At 39.4% G+C, this 22,236-nt stretch overlaps 2 protein-coding genes across 2 annotated transcripts in view; one reads left to right on the top strand and one right to left on the bottom strand.

The window, feature by feature from the left end:
* Window positions 1-11,754: 11,754 nt before the first annotated feature.
* On the top strand, window positions 11,755-18,710 carry cdt1 (chromatin licensing and DNA replication factor 1). Its single transcript, XM_041239796.1, has 10 exons — window positions 11,755-12,502; window positions 13,212-13,367; window positions 13,917-14,137; window positions 14,616-14,810; window positions 15,099-15,244; window positions 15,366-15,472; window positions 15,727-15,915; window positions 16,467-16,631; window positions 16,984-17,185; window positions 17,587-18,710. Exons 1-10 carry the CDS (start codon window positions 11,936-11,938, stop codon window positions 17,748-17,750), a joined length of 2,112 nt encoding a protein of 703 aa, XP_041095730.1. The 5' UTR covers window positions 11,755-11,935; the 3' UTR covers window positions 17,751-18,710.
* A 405-nt stretch (window positions 18,711-19,115) lies between these two features.
* The window catches only part of aprt (adenine phosphoribosyltransferase), a 4,113-nt gene continuing 992 nt past the window's right edge, over window positions 19,116-22,236 (bottom strand). The window contains exons 2-5 of the mRNA XM_041239797.1: window positions 21,060-21,163; window positions 20,841-20,974; window positions 20,567-20,645; window positions 19,116-20,204 (exon numbers count right to left, since the gene is read on the bottom strand). Coding sequence (XP_041095731.1) covers window positions 20,065-20,204; window positions 20,567-20,645; window positions 20,841-20,974; window positions 21,060-21,163 — 457 coding nt within the window. The 3' untranslated portion in view covers window positions 19,116-20,064. The remainder of the gene's footprint in view (window positions 20,205-20,566; window positions 20,646-20,840; window positions 20,975-21,059; window positions 21,164-22,236) is intronic.

Below are 22,236 nucleotides of genomic sequence, written 5' to 3'. Positions count from 1 at the left end.
ATACTGCAGTCTTTTGAGGAAAGACATATCTGTTAAGACTACACTGTGCACAGCACACAGGCCACCCAAGCTGCTTGATATTTTCTACAGAAATCAATTTACATTGAGAGACTTTTTGTATCTTACAGTGGTATCAGGAAGAAATCATTTGCAAGCAGTAAATGTGTACAAACAGCAGGGATGGAAATAAGACTCCTAATGCATTGCGGTTTCACCCATTCCAGGTTTTAATACAAGCTTGATTAGCAAGAGTGTACAGATAACAAGTTCAGGTGTGTCTTATTAGACTCGTAGAAACCCGGGAGTGGATCAAACTGCTTTGCAATCAGAGTCTTATTTCCATCCCTCTAACGATAGCAAATTAGTTTTTTTTTTTTTTTTTTTACAAATTTTCCTTCGGTCTTCAATTGAAGCTGATAAAACTCCAAAATATGAGTCAATGCACCCTGGCTTCTGCTTTATTGTGACAATGGAGACAAGAATTCCATGAGCAATGTCTCCCAGAGTATTCCATGGAGTAGTATCAGGAATATGTTTATACCTGCCGCTGTGCCGTCCAAAACTGGAAACTCATTTTGCTGTTTGGAACCAAGGCTTTGTAATAAATGAGCCTGGTTTTAACAAACATATTTTCTTTTAGAAAGCGACTGATATGATGTCAAAGGTGCAAAGCTTATACAGCATCAGATGTGGAATGATTTTAATTATTTCATTTTAGTTTTCACTGTGCCTCCTCACAACAAGAGATGTTTACATGACATTACAAACTGATATTTGCTACTTCTACAACTACGCAGCTACATGGATTTCCAGCACGCGTAGCATTTGTTTACTTTGCTTTTTACTTTCATTTTAACTCTTCCCCGCTCTCTCACGTACCTCCTCTATGTACAACACCACCTTGATCTGCAAATGCAGCAGGTTTCCAAATGTGTGACCATCTCATCCATCTGGAGATGGTCACATTCTGCGCAACTTTTTAATAGCTGCGTGATCGACAGCAACTCTTAAATGAATTCTCGCGAGATGTCAGACCACATCTAACCCAAGCAATAAATAAAACACAAAATACATTTAAAACCAACACCAATAATGTCACCCATTTAAATAAACAACAAACAATACATTTCCTGTAAATAATAATACCACAAACACAATACATCTATGTACACTCACTACTTACACTAACTATGCACAAGGATCTGTTGTACCCTGCTACAATGCTCTAGAATTTTCTTTTTCTTAAAAAGGTCAAGTTTTACACCCAAACAGTCATCATACATGTGGGGGCAAAGCAACCTCATGGAAAGGGCCTGCGAAGCAATGCAGGAAAAACACGGTCGAGCCGTGAACAGCACTCACTGTGAACATGAAGGGACATTTTTTTTGTCTTTTTTGACACTGCAATTCAGTACACTAACAGACAAGCGTGAACCCTCACTATGCTTTAGAGTGTTGAGTATATACACTCACAAGCGGACTGGTTATTGGTTCAAGTGTAGGTTACCTCTTGCCAAACCCAAGTTTGCGGTTCTGTTGCTTCATTTTGACAAGACGTTTTTTTTTCTACATGTTTGCATGCTGAGAATCTTAGACATAGGAAATATGAACATGTCAGATTAATGCTATGTATTGTTCATATGATTCTTAAATAGACATGTAATCTTTTCATAAAATAGTGATATGTGTAGGCACTATGAAAGAAAGATAAAATCATTTCAATTGAAAAGTCATTCATTTCATTTCAAATATGTTATCAAATCAGATGCAAGTAATGAGTTGGACACATCCTTGCGATAGGACAGCTTACATATATTTGTCTGTAGATGTCAATTTCATTTGACAATTAATAACTGGCTCTAAAAATAGGTACACAGGATCCACATAATAGCCTTACTGTATTGGATACTGATCACTGATTTCTAATCAAAGCACAAAGGAGGTGGTCTACAATAGATGGGGTTTTTTTTTTTTTCGAAAGAGTGTGTTGTACATTAAATGTTAAGCTTGTAGGGTTGTGTTGTTTTCATGTGTTGTTTCCCTCTCTTATTCTCAAATAGCACAATGGCAATTGATTAGCTCTAAAACCGGCTTTTAAAAGAGCAATACGAGGAGGCTGTTTGGAATGGACAACTATTATACTGTTAAAAAAAGAAAACCCTTTATTTTCTATTGTTAATGGAAAAAATCAGGAATGAAGGCTCACCCACCACATCCTGTTTTTATGGAAAATTAATGCAATTTCTCTGAGCTGCGAGAAGCACAGGCATACCCAATGTTCCTGAGTGCTAAAACAAATACAGCCCTGAGATTTGCAATCAATGGCATAAAATATAATTTATAACCAGAAATTCCACCCACTTCTGTAAATACAGAGATCTCTGCTTATCCTGCCAACTGCTGGCCCTAATCACCCCGGAGCTGCAATTAAAATGAGCAGCACACATTCTAAAGTCACTGCAACACTACAGTAACCTTAAAGTATACCAGTACACCACATAGAATAGCACTGTTGTCTTCACGTACTTAAATACATTATTGCTCGTTAAGTAATTGTTTATTTTGCAATACAAACCAAGCATTACTACTTTAGTGCAACACTAGAAAAGGGTTACATTTACTGGGGCTGGACAATCTTAAATTAACCAGAGCTCTCACATACAGAGAGTCCTCATACTCGTGTAATAATAGTACAGTACCTCAAAAGGTAAAACATGTTTCTATAAAGCTGTTCCGATTACTGACAGACACTCTTAGCACAAAAGGAGGTTGCTGCTTTATGTAGCCCAAACTTTAACTTTATAGTCTGTCTCTCGGGTTGCCACCTGTCCCTCTCTTCCGTGGTTCGTCGTGGTTTTGAGGAAGGAGTCCCGGGAATTCAATATATCTTCCCAGAACACTAAATGCATCATAAATTGAGCACAAGTTAGATCAATCAGGATACAATATTACTGCAACAGACACACAATATTAATTGGTTGTCAATTCAAGAATAGTAATATTATCAATGTTTCCTATTAGATAGCTGTACATTTGTTATGAAACTGCCATTCCTGATTTGCATTCTATAGTACAAGTAATCAAAATATTTGTAACATATAAAAACCATATTTTCCAGCAGCAGGTCTGTTTCAGTCCGGATGGGCAGGACAGTGGATCTGGTAGACTAGACTGCTGGTTGGTACTACAGTACACAAGAGACAGCACTTATTAGTGCTGTTTCTCGAGGAACAGTCTCAATATGGGTGAGTGTGTGTCTAAGCACATAGCAAAACCTGGAATGGCTCTAACTGCTATGCAATGGCTCAGATTTCCACCCTGGATAATGCAGCACATCACTACCATAGCGTTATGTATTTTTGATGTTATTTGTTACCCTATAAGGCAGTAGATCTTCAGCTTTCTGTACGGTAAACACCACCTTTACAATGTTACATATGTCACCCAAAAACTATGGCACATACCTGTAGTAACTGATATGTTTAAAACGAAAAACATAAAAAACACTGGGTTCCAGTCTTTGAGACATAATTGAGCGTTTGAGAAACTAATGTGACAATAAGAAGCCACTATACAGATAGTTATCGCTTCTGTATACAGCACGATTCCACCTTCAAGTTTGACTAAGCAAACGTGCTTTATCACACATCCTGTCAGAAAACACTTGATGTTTATTCCATTAAGCAGAGATCTCTACAGCAATCACTCAAGCTTAATCACCCCTGTGCTCTGCACTGTAAAAGTAAACTGGCTGCCAGTTCCACTCCATAGACTATTGGATCAACATAACATGTGGAACCATAATTCATCCTCCAAATACCTAAACACAATGGTAAGGCTTTTATAATGAAATAGTGTCGAGAAGAAACAGAATTACAATAATTATCATTGCAATACACAATGCTTTTAAACACATTAAACTCAAATCACAAAACGCAAAACGGGAAGCTAGGCAAAGCCCAGTGAAATACTTGGAAGCGCATGTCAAATTACTATGCCATTCTTCACTGCAAATTTTGTAAATGGTTTGGTGATAACGCAGGGAACGGCAATTAGGCTATACGTTCCTTTTACATGGGTCTGGGCTGCAGCATTTTGTCCTTAATTGCTCATTGTAATAAACTTGACATCACTTTCTCCGAGATAACGCTAATGGAATACAAGTCTCTAGTAATATCCTGTTTAAACTAATTAAATTCCATTGGTACATAAAACTAGCTAAAGAATGTCAGCACTAATGTACATAAAGATATTAATAAAACATTACAGATGTCAATGTCATGAAAATGTATAGCCATATCGTGCAGAGTAGCATGACTCCAAGTGTATTTCTTTATCAAAATAATTGGAACACGTGGTTCATAGAAGGAATGTCCATACCTAGTATCTTTACAATTGGAGAAGAGGTTCTCAAGATAGAAATGCATGTGTGGCATAGGTACACAGTGACTGACAGGTACATTACATGAATCCTCTGCAATTTTTCATTCTACTTTTCTTTCTATTTCAGCCTTGTTCTCCTCCCTCTACTGAAATAGAAGATTATTGTTACAACCCTTGTGTGTTTCTGTATCAGTCAGAAATGCAATGCAAAGCATGGGCCATACAGCCTTTAACTGAGTGTAATTTTATTTTACGCAAATCATAACCGTAAAGAGCTGTATGTATATTTTTAGTATCTGCTTACTTCCTTACACCCAAAGATCCAACCCTAATCCACCAGTGCTGAGCAGAGCCCAGTGATTCTGATTTCTCAAAATAAACTGTTACCAATGAAATAACCTACAATACTAGAAATCCCACACCAATCTACACCTCACTCTGTGTATCTATCTACCTGGAACCACATAAACAGCTAAGGGTGCTTTACATTGCAATGTACTGTATTGCCAACTATGATGAAAGGTGAACGAACCTTCCCAAAAAACTAACAATACTCACACAACTTCCCTTACAAAAAAAGTGCAGTGGGACTATGCAACAGCATTTCTTAATCTGGGACTGGTTGCCATTGAAAATAGAAAGTGTACTCTAATCATATAAGTTTACATTTTATTTTTTTTATGGTACATTATAAGTACTTGAGACATATTTTGGGTATCTTACACTAAATGCACTGGAACTAAAATGATGCAGTTTATAGGCTAGTAGGCAGACAATGGATCCATATTCCCTTGAGTTTAAGACAGATTCTTGTACTGTAGCTGTCTTGAATCTGGATAGATACAATCCTATTCATTGAGAAAGAATAATTAGCTCTGAGAAAGAAACATGTGAATGTTGACATCTGCAAAGATAAAAAGTAAGAGAATAAAATATAGATTATGGCAACTGGAGTCCTTACTGGTAAAGGGTTGATTCTAAACACATACACAACTATGTTTCTATTAAACAGAAACATGTTTTAAAGATTGCAGAGTGCACTGCAAAGAACAAAGTCTGGTAAACTCCATCCATACACCATGTGATACAAAACTGCTGGCTAATTCATTATAACTGCTGGCTAAGACATGTATAGTCATTTGGAGTTATACTGTCTGTAAAAATAGATGAAAAAGCAGAGCATAGTATTGCACAATTCAAGACATGCTTGGCTATTTTAAACCCCCCCCCCTTTTTTTTCTTTTTTTTTTTTTACATAAACACAGCTTCAAGTTTCCTGAGATACAGATTGCACACTCTTTTCAAACTTCCTTTTCAGCTGTCTCTAATGCTGTTGAATGCTAGCTTGCGCACTGTCTTGTTTCTCATTCTGGAAAGTCCATTGGAATACATCAGAACACATTGCTACAAACATGGTAACATTTCAAATGAAGCTTTCCAACACTGTAGTCCAGAGCACAATCTGAACTAAAACATAACCAGCTGCAAAACATCACTTTAGTAAAATAAATCCCAGCAAACACAGCATACAAATAAAGTATAAAGTTTCAAATAAAGTTTCAACAGTATTGTGGTTGCAAGAAACAATACACTTTTCACAATGCACTTCCAGAAGTATGTATAACCATTATTGTTAACTTGCACCACACTAGCTTAATTCTGACGTATACTGTGGTAACAGCTATACAGTTTCTTGCTGCCACAGTACTGTGTTAATGGACACTCCCCTAAAATAAAACTGTAACTTCTTATGAAAAACTAACGTGAATGAATCACTTCTGAAGACACAGACCTATTGTGATAAAAGCATAGTAAAAGCCAACACTAAAGCATATAAAAAATTAAAAAAAACATTGTAATAAGGTAAATGCATAATAAATATATTAAAGCAAGATGAAAAAACTGTAAAATAATTGTTGCAAAGGGAAGCTAGACAAAACCCAGTAAAATACTTGGCAGCTTGTGTCAAATTACCAAGCCATTCTGCATTGCAGATTTTGTAAATGGTTTGGTGAAGCAATCATTTCTTTCTGTATGGAATCTGATGATGCTGGTCAAGCTCACTTGATCTGAGTGAGGATTCCCCTGAGACTCCACTCTGTGAATAGCAGCACAGCCCACGGTATGCACAGCTTCTTCACTAGACATTGAGGTCTTCCTGTTTCCATCTAGTCTGTGAAGCTAAACTGTATCACTGCTAAAAGAAATCTCTGTTTCCAGAAACAGCACCAAAAAGGTACAGGAAAGGTAGGCTCATGAGTAAAAGTTACCATTTAATTCTCGAAGCTTGTCACAGACAATGGTCACTTGACTTTTTAGGATTAAATTTAAAACCACTTTCTTTTGCCTTATAACCCCATGTTAAAATTTCTAAAACATTGAAAACTACAGAACAAAAGAGAACAATTGACACTGCTGCTTTAAATTATAAAGGCAAACCACTTCTGCCCTAAAAATGCTTGTTCCGAAAACTGTTCTGCTCTAGCCTTTCCTCTTGATTACTACATTTACCAATCCCACAATTCATTGCAATAACATAAAACCTCAAGAAAGTGCTTTATCCCGCCCACCTATGAAAACTAATTCCTATGGAGTATGGTCATAGATTCTAGGTTATAGAAGCATGTCCTTATTCAAATGCAAGTTTCATTACTCCTGTAAACAGGTATACTACTTGTATTTGAAAATGTCAATGTTAAAGCCTGTAACATTGTTAAGTAAGGCAAGGCCCAGTTTTAACGACCTTAACAGCTACCACGTTTAGATCTAATCATGCTCTTTGTAATATTCACTGTAACGCTGGCAAGGGCTTCGCAAGAAGCACTCATCTTATTACTACATCCCCCCCATAAACCACACAGCATCACTTCCTCATCGTGCCACCTGGCTCTTATTCACAGCCTGAAGTCTGCTGCATACGGCCACAGAAGAACTGCTTACTAATTCTGTCAGCTCTCTACCAGTGAACCACGCTACAGCTTTTAGAAAAATGCAGAGAAAAGTCAAGCTTATTTCTACCAGTTCGCCATTATTGCTTTCTCTTTGTAAAAAGCCTTGGTGCAAAATTTTGGAAGGTTGGGGAAGTGGGTTCATAACAACAATAAAATACCCCCCCCCCCCCCCCCCCCCCCCCCGATATATATTTTTAAGGTGGATCTTTTTCTGTTCCTCTCTAAGCATTTCAACATTTTGCTAAGCAGTTCACAAACCAGCAGAGCTATCATTCCAAAGGCAGACTAGTCAGAGTGATTAACCTCTGTCTGGAGGAGCAGATAACACAGCACAGTCTACACTGCAACTACTGAAAACAGACTCTGCCACAGCTGGGAGGACTCCTGAATTTCTATGTGTGTAATACTAGCTTGTTGTAAACAATTTCAAACTGTAAAATAAACTAGATGCCAACATAAAATGCAGAAAAGCACGTTAAACTTAAGCCAGGAACTTGTTCAATTCAAAATACCGTACAGTTTGAAAGATTTTCCTTAATAGGTCTATTGAAACTAAGTGAGTTTCTTCAAATGTGTGTTTTGTTAAAGGCATACTTTCCTTTTATAACTTCTGAATCTGACTAGTATTTATTTTGTATTGGTTTATTATCTCATTATATGCGCTCTTAATGATCATATTACTGTTTCAGTGATATTTGGCATATTAAATACATGTGTCCCTTTATAGAAACTCCACCTAGCTAGGCTTGCTCAGGGACTGTCCAAAAAGTAGAAAATGCTGGTTACTTGATAGAATGCTGCAAACATCCATGAATGCAGAAACAGTCACAAATGGTGATTAAGAACATACAATGGGGAAATTAACACATACAAAAACATATTTTGCAAATGCAGGCGGTATAAAGTATTTCTTTAGTGTATAATGTTTTTAGAGTATGCTATTATACTTTTAAAAGTTAATCTGTGCATCAAGTTCACTTTTATAATGTATTTATTACTTTGATAAGAACTGCTAACAACATTTCTTATGAGAAAAACTACACTGTTGAGAAACGTGCAGCTCAACAAAAAGGTCACTTGCTGATTTCTGACTTGGTCAGTACAGTTCAGACAGGCCCACTGTCCCCCAGCAGACAAAGTGGAAACTGCTTATAATACTTTAAAATAAATACATACATACATATACATACACACATAAATAAATAAAAAAAAATAAAGGTGTTGCAATTTAATTTAGTGTGCTGGTTCCCTTTCCTAAGTGATTTTAATATTTACTTTATACTGTAATATTTAATTTGGTAACACTAAATGAACACTAAAACGCGTTTAGAATATTTGTGTTCCATTATCAGATGTGTTTTTTTTTTTTTTTTTGAAGATTTGATTTTTAGCATGTGTGAGGAATGATGCATTATTTACACCTCTGTGTAAATATGAAAATTGACCACACACACACACACAGGAGCGATGCAAATATTGGATGATTTTTACTCATTTACGCCACCGATTTTAATACATTTCATTATCTACAGCTAGTACAGGAAACCCTAACCTAATCTTTACACTAACAAAACGAAGAGAAGTATAGAGTGATTCGTGGTTGTGTTAACATGGAGAAATGCTAATCTGCACAGAGGATATGCATGTAAATTAAGAATACATGTATTTACTACTCGATTGATCAGAAAGACATCAATCAAGAACCGGATCTATACTGTAAATACAACTGGGAATGGTGGCTGTAGACATTTGTCATATTGGCAGTTAAAAGATCAAAGTGTTGACTATTTATATAAAGCAATTGACCACTCTATATAGCGCTTTACAATCCAACATGATCTTAAAACGCGCTAATAACACTGTGCACTGTATGGCAAGCACAGCACGCTCTCCATTAAAATGCACACAAAATGAGAACTCGTCCAGACTAATTATATACTGCAGATCCTAGATGTGCCCAATTGCATTGGAATGTCAGCATTGCAATACACGGTGCACTGGTCATCTGAGTTTCAACACACACGGCTGATTTAACTTACCCGCTAGCAGACAGAGCGGCAGTAGGAGCCAGTAGAACAATCCACAAAGCACCTGGGGTTGCATTAGCACGTCCCAATCAGCCGATTACTTTAGAAACTTCACGCAAACCCCAATGAAAGAATCAATGAAACTCATTCCAGAACTTTTTTTTTTTTTTTTAAAGATTACCTATACCATTTCAAAACTGCAGTTAAAAATGTGTTAAAAGTGTTCAGTTCCCATGTACCGCCATGTCCCTTACGTCATTTATAAATCCCAATGACATTTCCTCTGATGTATATTTGTAATTGTATTCTTGACGCTTTCCAAAAAATGCACCGCCATCGCAGTCCAACAATTATCCCTAAACAGTGTATTAACTGTCCTTATGCAACAGCAGCAGCCCGGGTAGTCGTAGCCTCTTAAAGTAACTTCATCTTCATGGAAAAACTGGATCACATGCAAGCGCACTGTGTAGTAAGCGGAGTTTTTTTTTTTTTTTTTTTTTCTTTCTGGCTTTCTAGTTTTACATAAGCAGCTTCGGTTTCACGACATTTCACGTTCTTCTGCCAAGTTACCCATCTCTTACAAGTTTATACCCAGCGGAATTTTAGCTCGTCCGTTATTGGCAGCACTTATACCTCTCTCTTCTCTGAACTGTGTTATTTGACTGCACTTTAGTTAAGTGGAAGTTTTATGCGAGAAAACTACACCCACATTGCATAGAAGCGCCCACATCTAGTGTTTCATTGTGACAAATCCATCCCAGATTGAGTAGGAGGGGCAGTTGTCCGATTATGGATTTATTATATTTATTATCACAGAATTCATGAGATATAGCCTCGCCAAATGTCAAAGTGATAGCCACAGTATGATTTACTAAGTCGTGGCTACGTTTAGGTATACAACAAAACTAAGAAAACAAACCATGGAAAGCTTTTATAAATGGGACTTTTGTTCAAATAACTACCAGATGTATTTCATGTTTCTAGCAATTGCTATAGGCAGCAATGACTCTGACAGTGCAAATAAAGAAAGGGTACTTATATTTCACTAGCCTGTGTAGTTCAAAATTCTGGTGCACTGTACCGTATGGGTAGGTAATATTACAGCAGACTAATGTCAAGACAGGCTGTAAAGTCACAATTCTTTGTGTGTGTGTGTGTGTGTGTGTGTGTGTGTGTGTGTGTGCGCATGATGTATTTGACTCAGTTGTTTATTTTTTTATATAGTTTAAAAAAATGTTTCGTTATTTTAAGAACAGTATTTAATCCGCAATTGCCAAGTTGCGCGAGTTCTTACCTCAACCATCTATGAAATTTAACCCCCACAAGTGTTTCTCGATGGTAATATGGCACACACTTGATAGTTTACCACGTATTTCCCGTTTTCAATAGTGTTGTGTTTCTCGTTGCTTTTAGACGGTCCAGTTCCGTCTCATACACAATAAAAACTAAAAACGCAATTCCTGCAAACCGTTAAATAAACCACCCGTATACCCAGAACAAGAATGTCTCCATCTGTCGACATTAATAACTCCAAGCCTTCACTTCTGTGTCTTTCTTCAGACTTTCATCGACAGCCTTCCTACACGCGTCAAGACGCGTGTTTAAAGTTGGCAGGCTGTTTGCATGTTAGTCTGCGCCTCGCAGCATCTCCTTTCTTCTCTTTTCTTGTTTGCATTGCTGCCATAACCTGTCCCATTCACGATAGCCGCTTTGAAACATGAGCACAACAGCGACATCTGTTATAAAAAAAAAAAAAAAAAAAGAAACGAAAGTTGATTTGAGTAACTCGCGCAGGTGATTTTTAGGAGGCTTTTTAATTTTTTTAATTTTTTTTTTATTAACACGTATGTTGTTTATTGGCAACTGCCCAAATGCGTATGCAAAAACATGTTTTTACAACGCAGCTGTGATACAGATATAGTTAATAAAGTATATATACAGTATAATAACGTATCATAATTCAATTTCTAGAGAGAATCATTTGTTGTTCAACCCAAGTATATATATATATATATATCTATATATATATATATATATATATATATATATATATATATATATATATATATATACACCGCGTTTGTGTGTGTGTGCGTGTTTCAGTCAGCAAACCTTCTGTCGTTTTTAAATGTCTCTGCTTTTTAAATTGTACACCACCATAGAATGTAGGTGTCATTTGTGCGGTTTGCAATAAACAATATCATTGCATTTGACTGTGTCAAACTTCAAGACTAACTAGGTGATGCCAGATATATTACTAGTATGTTTTTTAAAGCATATGTGTCTATGCCAACGAAAGGCCATTCTATCATGCAAGACACACCTCCTTGAAATCACGTGGGTAGATTTCGCGCGAAAGTTTGTTACATTGTCCAGGCTGTTTCCGGCTGGGAAAAATACGCGCAATCGCTGTTGTGGTGTGTTTTGGAGTGGTTGCAAAGGCGATCCACTGAAACATTGGTTTGGGTTTTAATTGCAAGAATTTGGGGAGGATCAGGAACTGTGACGGGTGATCGGATTGAAAAGGAGCTTTTAAAATATTAAGAGACCGAAGAGCCGTGAGCAGTAGCGACAATGTCTCAGGCAAGGGTTACTGATTTCTTTGCCCAGAATAAGAAAGCAGGCGGCGTATTTCAGTCAAAACGACGAAAAAACCCCGTTTTAGAAGATAATGTGGTCTTGAGAAGCGAAACTGGTCTTCAACTGCAGGGAAATGCCAGTGCAACCAGGTCGAGAAGCAAAACGAATAAAGCAGGAGCGGTGGGGGAAATTCACAATGGAGTGAAATCCCAGCCTAAAAAAGTTAGGGCGACTCGAGCCAAAAAAGTAATTGCCAAGAATGAGGTGGCAGTGGATTCGAGCGTGGATGTTACGACAGCACCAGTTAATACGGGTATCCCCGACTGCTCCGAGGAGAAAGTGGCTATTAGAATCGAGCCCCCCCGCACACCCAAACGCGACCCTGGCCACGCCGAGTCGATCCTGGTGTCCGCCATCAAGTCTCCAGGGCACAGCTCCGGGAAGAAACGCACCTGGCAAGATGCGGATCGTGAGGCGCACCGGGTCAGAGAAACGGAGACTGTGAAGAAGTCTGCCCGGAAGAAGCTAATCCTCCACAAAGGGGAAGAAACACAACAACAGGTGAGCTTGTAAACTCGCTGTGCTAAAGTATCTGCGTTCAGACTCGTTTAACATTGCTTGGGCTTACGGCCTTTTGAAAACAGATAGTATAAAAGGCGTCTACTAGTAAATATCTCGGAGCCGATGGTATTTATTTTTTGCTACGTGCTAGAGACTGGGTCTCTAGATTACAAGCCGCTTGCCCGTATTTAAAAAACATCCATTTGCATGCTGCCCTTCACCCCGTTTTTAAATGATACAATGTGCCTGGGGGAGGGGGTATCTAGTCTTAATACTGGAATTTGGCTGGGCGTCCCCTGACTGGTGTAAATCCTGGTCCCTTTAGCTAGTCAACCATATTTGATGCCCGAATTAAAATAGTCATACTTAACCTTTTATTATAGCATTAGTCGGTTTTACTGTTCCCAAGTACTGTGCAGTTTAAAAGCAAAGATTGTTCCCACATGGCACTAGTTCCCATGAGAGTAAAGGATCTTGGTGTATGGCATGACTATTAAATGGAACCTGCTTTGTTAAACTGAACCCTTCTTATAGAATGGACACACACACACCCCCCTCACTTCCCCTCCCCTTGTACAGGTTATCCAAAAATTGTAAACCAACTGCTCTCACCCAGGGAACAACACTAGTGCTGTGCTGTCCTGCATTCAGCTCCTCTGTTTATATGCTTCCTGTCTGTTACATGGCATATCGTTTTGTTGCATTGCAGATTTCCAGTCCTGTATCGAAATCAGCCGTCAAGCCCTCCACCCCGTCCTCAGTTGACAAGAATGTGAAGAACTTGGTGAACCGGAGCGCCACCTCGTCCCCGGCTGGCAAACAGGAGAAGAGTGGCAGCGCTGAGCTGGGGGCGCCCGCAAGCAAGGTAAAGACTGCCTTAGTGACTTGTTTCACTGTGCTTCGGTTTCAACACTAACCACTGCCAGTCCGTGTTGAGCGCTTTATCAGGAGAGTAACAAAGGAACAGCCTTATAATAGTGCATCTGATCTGTGCAGGCCCAGGCCACAAGCATACAAAAAACATCTTGTCTTGTAATTGTTTCAGAAGTTTGGAGTTCCTACTTGAAGCTTCTTGTACTGAAGCAGTAGGGTTGATGTGAAATAGTGCACAAAAGTAAAGGTTATTAATCCACCCCAATCAAATGGGTTTGTATACTGTAAAACCAATTTTTCCCAATGTCTTGACAGAATCTGTCGTGCCTGTTATAAAAGTAGGCCTGTTTTTCCAAAGTGCTTCACTATAATGTGTGGCTTTTTTTTTTTTTATGTAAGTCCAGAATACACAACGCAGTTTAAGTTATAGGTCTATTTGAAATCCAGTCTTGTTGTTGCACTATCCTGTGGAAACTGCAAGGCCATCGTCTCCCCCTGTAGTGCAGCACTGTTGGCTCAATGGTTGCTTCTGTCCCCTCAGACCGTCTCCAGGGAGGATTTAGCATCGCTGAAGGCCCGTCTCCAGAAGATCCAGGAGCAGAGCCAGCGAGCTGCTCGCCCCCCCGCAGCCTCCGCCCCGGCCCCTGCAGAGCTGACCATGCGGCTGGAACGAGCGCGGGAGCTGGGGGCCAAGGTGCGAGAGAGGAAAGAGAGGGCACCTGCCCCCGAGCTGCCAGCGAGCCAGGCCCAGCCTGAAGAGAGGTGAGGAGGAGAGCTGAGGGTTTAATGGTCCCCTTCTTGGAAGTATTTCTGAATGTTCATGTTGTTGCTGAACAGCAGGAAACTTCTTACTCCAGTTAATGTAGAAAATGTTAGCCATTTAAATACTTGAACGTGTTGTATAAGCTTTCTATTAGGCAGCTTGCATCCCTGTGAGAATCGGGTGCTGCTGCTGTAGAGTTTCATTACAGAGTAGTTAACCATTTCAGTACCACTGTGTTTAACCCTCTGCAGGTCTTTTTCGCGTATCAGTTTTTTCCCACACACCTGTTTCAAACTTCTATATATTTATTTTTAAGGAAAGTGCCAGTTGGTATAGAAAAATGTAGCCTGCTGTAGATCTGCTGTCACCTGCCTGCAATTTAAGTGTACAGTATAGGAAACTCCAGAAACCGGTTTCTCAGTGTTGGAACACAATGTAAATGTGGTCCCCTTGCTCACACTGTTCCGCTCCTTGCAGTGAGAAGGCACCTGCATACCAGCGATATCACACCCTTGCCCAGGACCTCCCACCTGGCCTCACACTGCCGTACAAGTACAAGGTACTGTCAGAGATGTTCCGCAGCATGGACACCATCGTGGGCATGCTGTTCAACCGCTCAGAGACGGTCACCTTCGCCAAGGTCAAGCAGGGCGTCCAGGACATGATGCGCAAGTAAGGGCTTCCCCTGGGCATCCTGGACTTTTTCAATGCCAGGGTGTTTTTCTTTGTATGGGATAGACCAATAGGTATTTCTATTCAAGAACACATTGCACCTTTTGGCAGTGTTAACCCTTTTATTTTATATTAATGATGCTAGCAATTAAAATATTGACTTGTTTAGTTGGCAGATTAGATTTTATAGTGCTTTTTTTTAAACTGCTTGCTATGTTAAAGGTGTTTCAATTAGATCAGCCTAGTTAACACCCCCAGTTTAATACATGCTCCCTGTCTTTTTTGCAGGCAGTTTGAAGAGCATAATGTTGGCCAGATCAAGACTGTGTACCCCACTGCCTACACCTTCCGCCAGGAGAAGAACATCCCCACCTTCAGCCAGACTGTAAAGAGGTCCAGCTACCAGCTCACTGTCGAGCCACTACTGGACGGAGGTAACCATTTTGCATGGCTTACAATTTCTGCTGCTTTCCCACCAGAAGTAGAATTAAATCCCTAAAAGGAGTTGCAATATCCAGTCTTAAACTGTGTATATCTGGCTGGTGTACCTTTCAGCTTCAGAGAAGAGTGAGGGGCGCCTGCAGCTCTCTGCATCCTGCCAGCTGGAGAGGAGACGCATCTTCAACAGGAACCTTGTTAACATAGTCAAGGAGCACCACAAGGTGAGGACCAGGCAGGGAACATCCAGACACTTTCTGGGGGGCATCTTTAGCATGGGAATGTAGAATCCTGTGGGAGCATTTGTTTGTTAATGGAAATAAGGTGCGTATGATTAGTCTTTCTGATAAGATGCGCTAAGCTGCATAGAACCAATGCTTATAATGTTTATCAAGTGGCTGCAGGTCAATGTATGCGGTTTGGAAGTGTGTGGAAATTGATTGGTGATGTGAATGGATCCGGTTCTATGTTTCTTAAGGTGTTCCTGGCCTCCCTGAGTCCTCCCCTGACTGTCCCGGATGACAAGCTGACCCGCTGGCACCCCCGCTTCAGTGTGGACGAGGTGCCCGACATCGTGTCTGCAGACCTGCCCCGCCCGCTGCAGCTCGGCAAGCTTACCACTGCGCAGGAGGTGCTGGACAAGGCGCGCAGCTTAGTGACGCCAAAGGTGACCAGTGCACTGTGACATGGAGGGGCTGATTCACAGATAGGGCAAACTCCACTGGACAATCCACAGGAAAATCAGGAGTGCAGTCATAATTGATTGTTTTAAAGTTAAGCTGAAGACTTTCTGATCAGGCTTTTGTTTGTGTTATCTTTACAGTAATATTAAACTTGTAGTCTACAGTGTATGCTAGTCATTGAATTAAGTCTTTCACAATGTTGTCAATGAGATTAACTTGTCAAAACTGTATGAACTTCATACGTTTTAGTATTGCTGCATATACCATATGTTTTATAGTTATGGATTAGATTTAGCTTAGTAGGAACTACTTCATTAACCACCACCTGTAAAACCATTTGGCAGTCTTTCAAACGCTATGGGCCTCTTGTTAAAGTATGTTTAACTGTTACCATGTTTCTTTGTCTGCTGGATGTCAAGGCTTCATTTGTCAAGTTGTTTTTTATAGGTATATTGGAACATCAGTAGTACTTGAACTGTGATTCTTGCAAAAGCTGTGGTGCACCTTAACCCTGTTTCCACCCTCTTGTTGACAGATGGAGAAGGCCCTGGCTAACATGGCTCTCAAGACGTCTGAGAGGGTCAGTGAGGAACAGAAAGAATCTCCTGTGAAGCCTCCCCAGGCTGCCCCTCTCGCACCAGCACCCACACCAGCTGCTTCCAGTGCCCTCAAAGGGGTCTCTCAGTCCCTGCTCGAGAGGGTAAGCAAAACGACACTCTTGAAGGCTTTCTCCTTCTCTACTCTGCGTGTAAATATAACGCATTCTATAGGAAGGGCTAGAATTGCATCATGTGTCCTGTTAAAAGGGTGCTGAAAGTACATGGCTTTTCTCTTATAAGTAGACCAACAGTTCCTGTCAGAAGCCTTCAAACATACCCTAATGCTTTTAAACATGTGTGCTGTTGAAAGGTATTTTAACCAGAACCAATCAATTCTTCTGTAAATTCGCTTTGGTATGGGATGATGCCAGAGAGTGGATTCAGGGGAAGTGACATGGTGGTTAACTTGCTGCTCTGGCAGTCCTTACAGTGCTGATGTTTGTCTTCCTGCAGATCAGAGCGAAGGAGGCCCAGAAGCTGCAGGCCCTGATGACCCGGAACCCGCAGCAGGAGCAGCGCCTGCTGATGATGTCACGGCTGGCGGAGTTGGCGCGGATTCTCCGCAGCGTCTTTGTGGCTGAGAGGAAGCCGGCTCTCCTCATGGAAACTGCCTGCAGCCGAGTCATTGCCAGCTACCGCTCCCTCATGGCTGCAGGTGAGCTGGGGGCTTCAAGTATTATTCACAGGGATGGAAATAAGACTCCCATTGCATCAGTTTGATCCTTTCAAGGTTTTACTCTAATGACTTTCCCGAGCTTGATACTTGTACACTGGCTAGTCAAGCTCGTATTAAAACCTGGAATGGGTGAAATGGATATACAATAGGAGTCTTAATTCCATCCCTGTTCTATCTCTCATGTCCTGGAGATTTATATATAGCTTAGTTACTATGGAACTACTAGTTTATCGACCTGGTGTAGGCTGTGAGTCATTTAGTTGGGTTATTGGTAAGAGGTCATCCCTTTTGGTCTATGTGAGCTGGAATGAGACAGTTTTATTATTTACATGATACAGTGGATATATTATACATTTTTTTCAAATGGAATTTTACTTCAGGTGAGATGGAGAAGCACCTGAGACTTCTGGCAGAACTGCTTCCTGATTGGCTTGCGATCCATCCAATCAGAAAGGACATCTACCTGAAGCTGAACAAGAGTGTGGATCTGAATGTGGTGGTGGAGAGACTAAACCAGAAGACTAAGGAAGCAGAGAGGGCTTGAAACAATTTCCCCAACATCATGACTGTTTTACTGCTGTGCAGATTTTATTTTTTTTAAATCTACCATCTCAGCCTTAAGGGGCATGTGATTTTAAACTTATCGGATATAAGTAAAGTTGGGTACTGTTTCCTTTTTTTTTTAAATCTAAACACTGAACTTGTACAGAACTGTTACGGGATTATTCTTGGTTCTGAGGAGTTGGGTTTTGTTTAAACAATCAGTATCTGTGGACTCCCATCATCAGTTGATTGCAGTGTTTTGAAGAATTCGTATGCTTTCTTAATACACTAGTTCAATAAGTTGTTTTATTTTGTGATCAAGACATGTGTAAAGTAAAAAGGACAATCATTACTGGCACGCTATATAAGCCTGTCAGCATTTTAGATCACATTTCTGTATTTCACACACTGCAGTGGAAACAGAATGACCAGCCTGCATTGATATTTGTTTGAAGTCTATTCACATTTATTTATTTTTTTTTTTAAAAGACATTCATTGTGTTACATCATTGAGTAATGTATACCTGAGTATTGTGGCTGGTTTTTAATGGAATGGCTTGATTAAAATTGTTCTGTTTTATTTTGTTAGTACTGTTCCATATCAACAGAGCTCTGTCACACAACTGCTGCCAAGCCTGGGTGTGACCCATTAACACCAATACTCTCACGAAAACATCAGGTACATACCCTGCAATTATGAACAGTTTTTCCGACAGCAGTTTGATTCTCTTTGCCGAGTAATTATAAATTCATACATGGTTTATGGGTGTAGAAAACTCACTGACAATGTATGAATAATACATCTGTTAATACATCTGATCTGTTGCTGTAAGTAATTTAGAAATGGGCCCTATTTGTTTCAATTCAAATGCTTTTTTATGTTTGTATTTTTATTTATTTTTTTTGGCATGTATCACTTTGGTGTTATACCCAGCGGTTCAGTAAAAGGAAGAAAACAGTATTCTTGGTTTGATTTGGAAGCTAGTTTGATAAATCTTGAAATTCATGTTTTTCCTTCAGTTCAATATTTTAGCATTGTGCACCCCAAGCACAATCGCTAACACACTTCAGCATAAAACCGAAACAAATTGTCCTGAAAGGGTAGGGGTTGTCAGAATGGTGAAGGAGATCAAAACATTGCAGAGTTTGTAATTGAATGTATTCATTGTCAGGTATAAAAGGTTGATTAACAGATTACCTTGATGGGTAAAAATATACAACCAAAAAGGCTATTGGATTAATTTGTTTATCTTTTAAATTGGAACTGTGGTATCTGTCAGCAAATTACACAACTTTCTTTTTTTCCCCCTTTGCATTGTTAGTGATTCAGCATTAGCAGTCTTCTGTAAGAATGGTCAAACACTGTCATAAATGTCTTTTAATCTGTCTGAACAAGGTACAGTGTTAACAGTTCTACTTTTATTACTGGTTGATTTTATCAACCTATGCCCAGTCGTTACAGCAGTGGGGACATGCCCTGTATTTCATCAACCACCGAGCTGTGACTGATTAGTATACCTAAATATTAGGAGGTAATGTTAGGTGGGGTGAAGGGTGATCAAATCATCAAGTACTAATGGTCAGAAGCTGCAGATTTTTTTTCCCCACTGATAAGAACACGCAATCTTTAATATCTGATCTAGTCCCATCTAGCACAGTAAGATGCCTCCCTTTGGCAGAAGAATGCAAAGAAAAATACAAATGTGGTTTATTTAGCAAATACTGATTTGAACATTTTATTTCATTGGTCCCCTTAAGATAGATGTTGCTATTAAGACACTTTGTTCATCCAGTGCTTTGTACAGAACACAACTTACTGTTTAATAATTGATTGCTGCTAGTACATTGATCCCTTGTTATTTTGTATCCTCAACCATTACTGAACTGAGAAAAAACAAAGCACTTCAGTTACAAGTGTGGATAGAATAATACAGAAACACCACCAGAGGCAGAAACTCCAGTCCCAGCTTTCCACGGTAGTTTAAATATTGCAGACTGCATCTAGTGATCATAATTTTAAAAAAAAAAGTTCAGTCTGTCCAGCAAGCCAAGGGATGAAAGACACCTAGGTCTTCCACTTTGCCCTTTATAATTGTTCTGACTGATCACATCATGTTTTTTTTTTTTTTACTTTCAAAATAGCATAGTATGACCTTGTTCTAGTTCGTAGAAAAGGTGACTAAAAGTACACTGCACTGAGAGGTCCTTAGGTAATTAGTTGCAGACTATGGCTGTATTTCTAAAGAGAGGGCACACCAGTAAATGCATAGAATTGTAATGCATACATGGGCATTAATGCTTAATGCATCCAGCCCTCAGCACTGGATTAGAGAGAACAGCGGGCTTGGTTTCACTCGCTCTGCACCATTCAAGTCCTTCAGTTCAATCAACACCATGCAGCCCAGCACCTCGACTCTTTGCTTCTTCAGCAGCTCGCAGGCTGCGTACAGGGTACCTGCCAAGAGACCAGCAAAGAAGCATGACTGGGTCTGCTAGAGGGTAGCAATGGAACAAGCTCCTGCTGACACAGTCAACAAGTAACAGGACAGCTGTAAATACTAAAGCAGAGCTATCAGAATCATGAAAAAGAATGTAGTTCACAGTACGTATGCGGAAAAATGACGTGTGTCACAGTTTGTGCTAAAGGATGTCTTTACTAAGACCATAGTGAAAGTGGTTCTCCAGGTATGTAAAAATGTAAGTATGACCAGATACTAAGTGCCTTGAGTGCACAGTGCCAGACAGGTCCCACTAGCTGTGAAGTTTGCCTCTCCAAGTTAAGCCATTGATTCCAGCTCAAGAACACACAGAACTTACCCCCAGTAGCAAGCAGATCGTCGATAACGATGACCTTCTGGCCTGCATCAACTGCGTCTTCCTGGATCTCAGCTTCTGCCTGTAAAAAGAAAAATGAAAGTGCCTGAGGACATTCCCTTTTCTATGATCTACATGAAGAGTGGCAGTGATTTTTATTGCTCAATATAACTGCCAATTTATGCAGATTGCACACTAGGGTAGAGCTTTGGGAATTGGGAAATTCCTTACTAATGACAGACAACCAGTACTTCGGAATGACATCAGGACACTTTACCATTCCGTATTCCAGTGTGTAACCCACAGATTGGGTGGGGCCGGGCAGTTTCCCCTTCTTGCGAATGAGCACAAACCCTATACCCAATCTCTGAGCCAGGAGAGGACCGAACAGGAACCCACGAGCATCCAGACCTGCAACAAACCGGACAGACATCTCAGTACTGCTCCCTTCTTTCAATTATTAATTCAGCTAGAGAAGGGAAAACATCAGACTTACCAACAATTAATTCAACCTGGGGGTACGTCTGTCTCACATGTTGTTCAAATAAATCAATTACTGCAGTCAGAGCTTCTGGATCTTTAAGCACAGGACAGATATCCCTGCAGAAAAAAAAAAAAAGTTTATGAAATATTTTAAATAAACATAAGAAATAATATGGCTCTTTGCTAATTTGGGAACATCCTTTATCAATATTTGGGGGAAAAAAAAGTGATTTACAGGACTGTGATTCCAGATTGTATACTCAAATTATAAACTCATTTAGCAATCATTACTGTCCCAGATTACAATGCCCAGTAATGCTTATGGCAAAATGAGCAAGTGCTGGTTTTTTTTGTTTGTTCAGTTTTTTGTTTTTTTTTTTTAAATGGAAATGTACGGATCCATCAATCTGCTTTATGGAAGATCTTTGTAATTACTATATCTTAGAATACTATTTTGTCGAATGCTGGCAAAACAAAAAATCTACAAATTAGGGATGCCATCGACCTTTTTCTGGCCAAACCCGGACATATTTCTCAGTTGGTCTATCAAATCTGCAGTAATACAGTTTAACAATACCACCAGATCTCGGTAACACAAATCAATAATCATGCAGTATACACAGTATTGTGCTGCTGACATTTCTAGCAATCAAACTTGCAAGCCACAAAAAGAGTACGTTAGTCACAATACCAGTAATTGGAAAGGAGTATTAACTGCAGTACGTTAGGGATTTGCTAACTCAGTTTTTAAATTTAGTTAATGTTTCACTAACACATTACACAGTGGAATGATCACAGTACGGCAGTACTGCCACGTGTGAAAATGTTAACAATAAAGCACAAACGAAAATGCTTTATATTTAAAACTGGTTCATTGACCAGCAAGCACTAGCAAAATCAGTTTTATACTGTGCATGACTAATTTATTTTAACATATTCTTTAGGGACTTTGTACAACGTATCGACAAGAAAAAGCCAAAGCAAATGTGCAAAATTTTGTTATTAAATTAACCCCTTGTAAAAATAAATAAATAACACAAAACTGCTTATCATAATAAAGAACAGCGATTGTTTAAAAGTAATAGCTACGGTTATTCTTTAAATAGAAATAATGTTTTGATTAGAAGCCTAGTTTTATATTTACTCTAGAATATGTAATGTTATTTGTGGATTGTGTGTTCTCAAAATAA

The sequence above is a fragment of the Polyodon spathula genome, chromosome 57 (genome assembly GCF_017654505.1).
Source record: "Polyodon spathula isolate WHYD16114869_AA chromosome 57, ASM1765450v1, whole genome shotgun sequence".
NCBI lineage: Eukaryota > Metazoa > Chordata > Actinopteri > Acipenseriformes > Polyodontidae > Polyodon > Polyodon spathula.
Note: the sequence above shows the minus strand (reverse complement) of the source record. Positions and strands in the feature narration are given on the sequence as shown.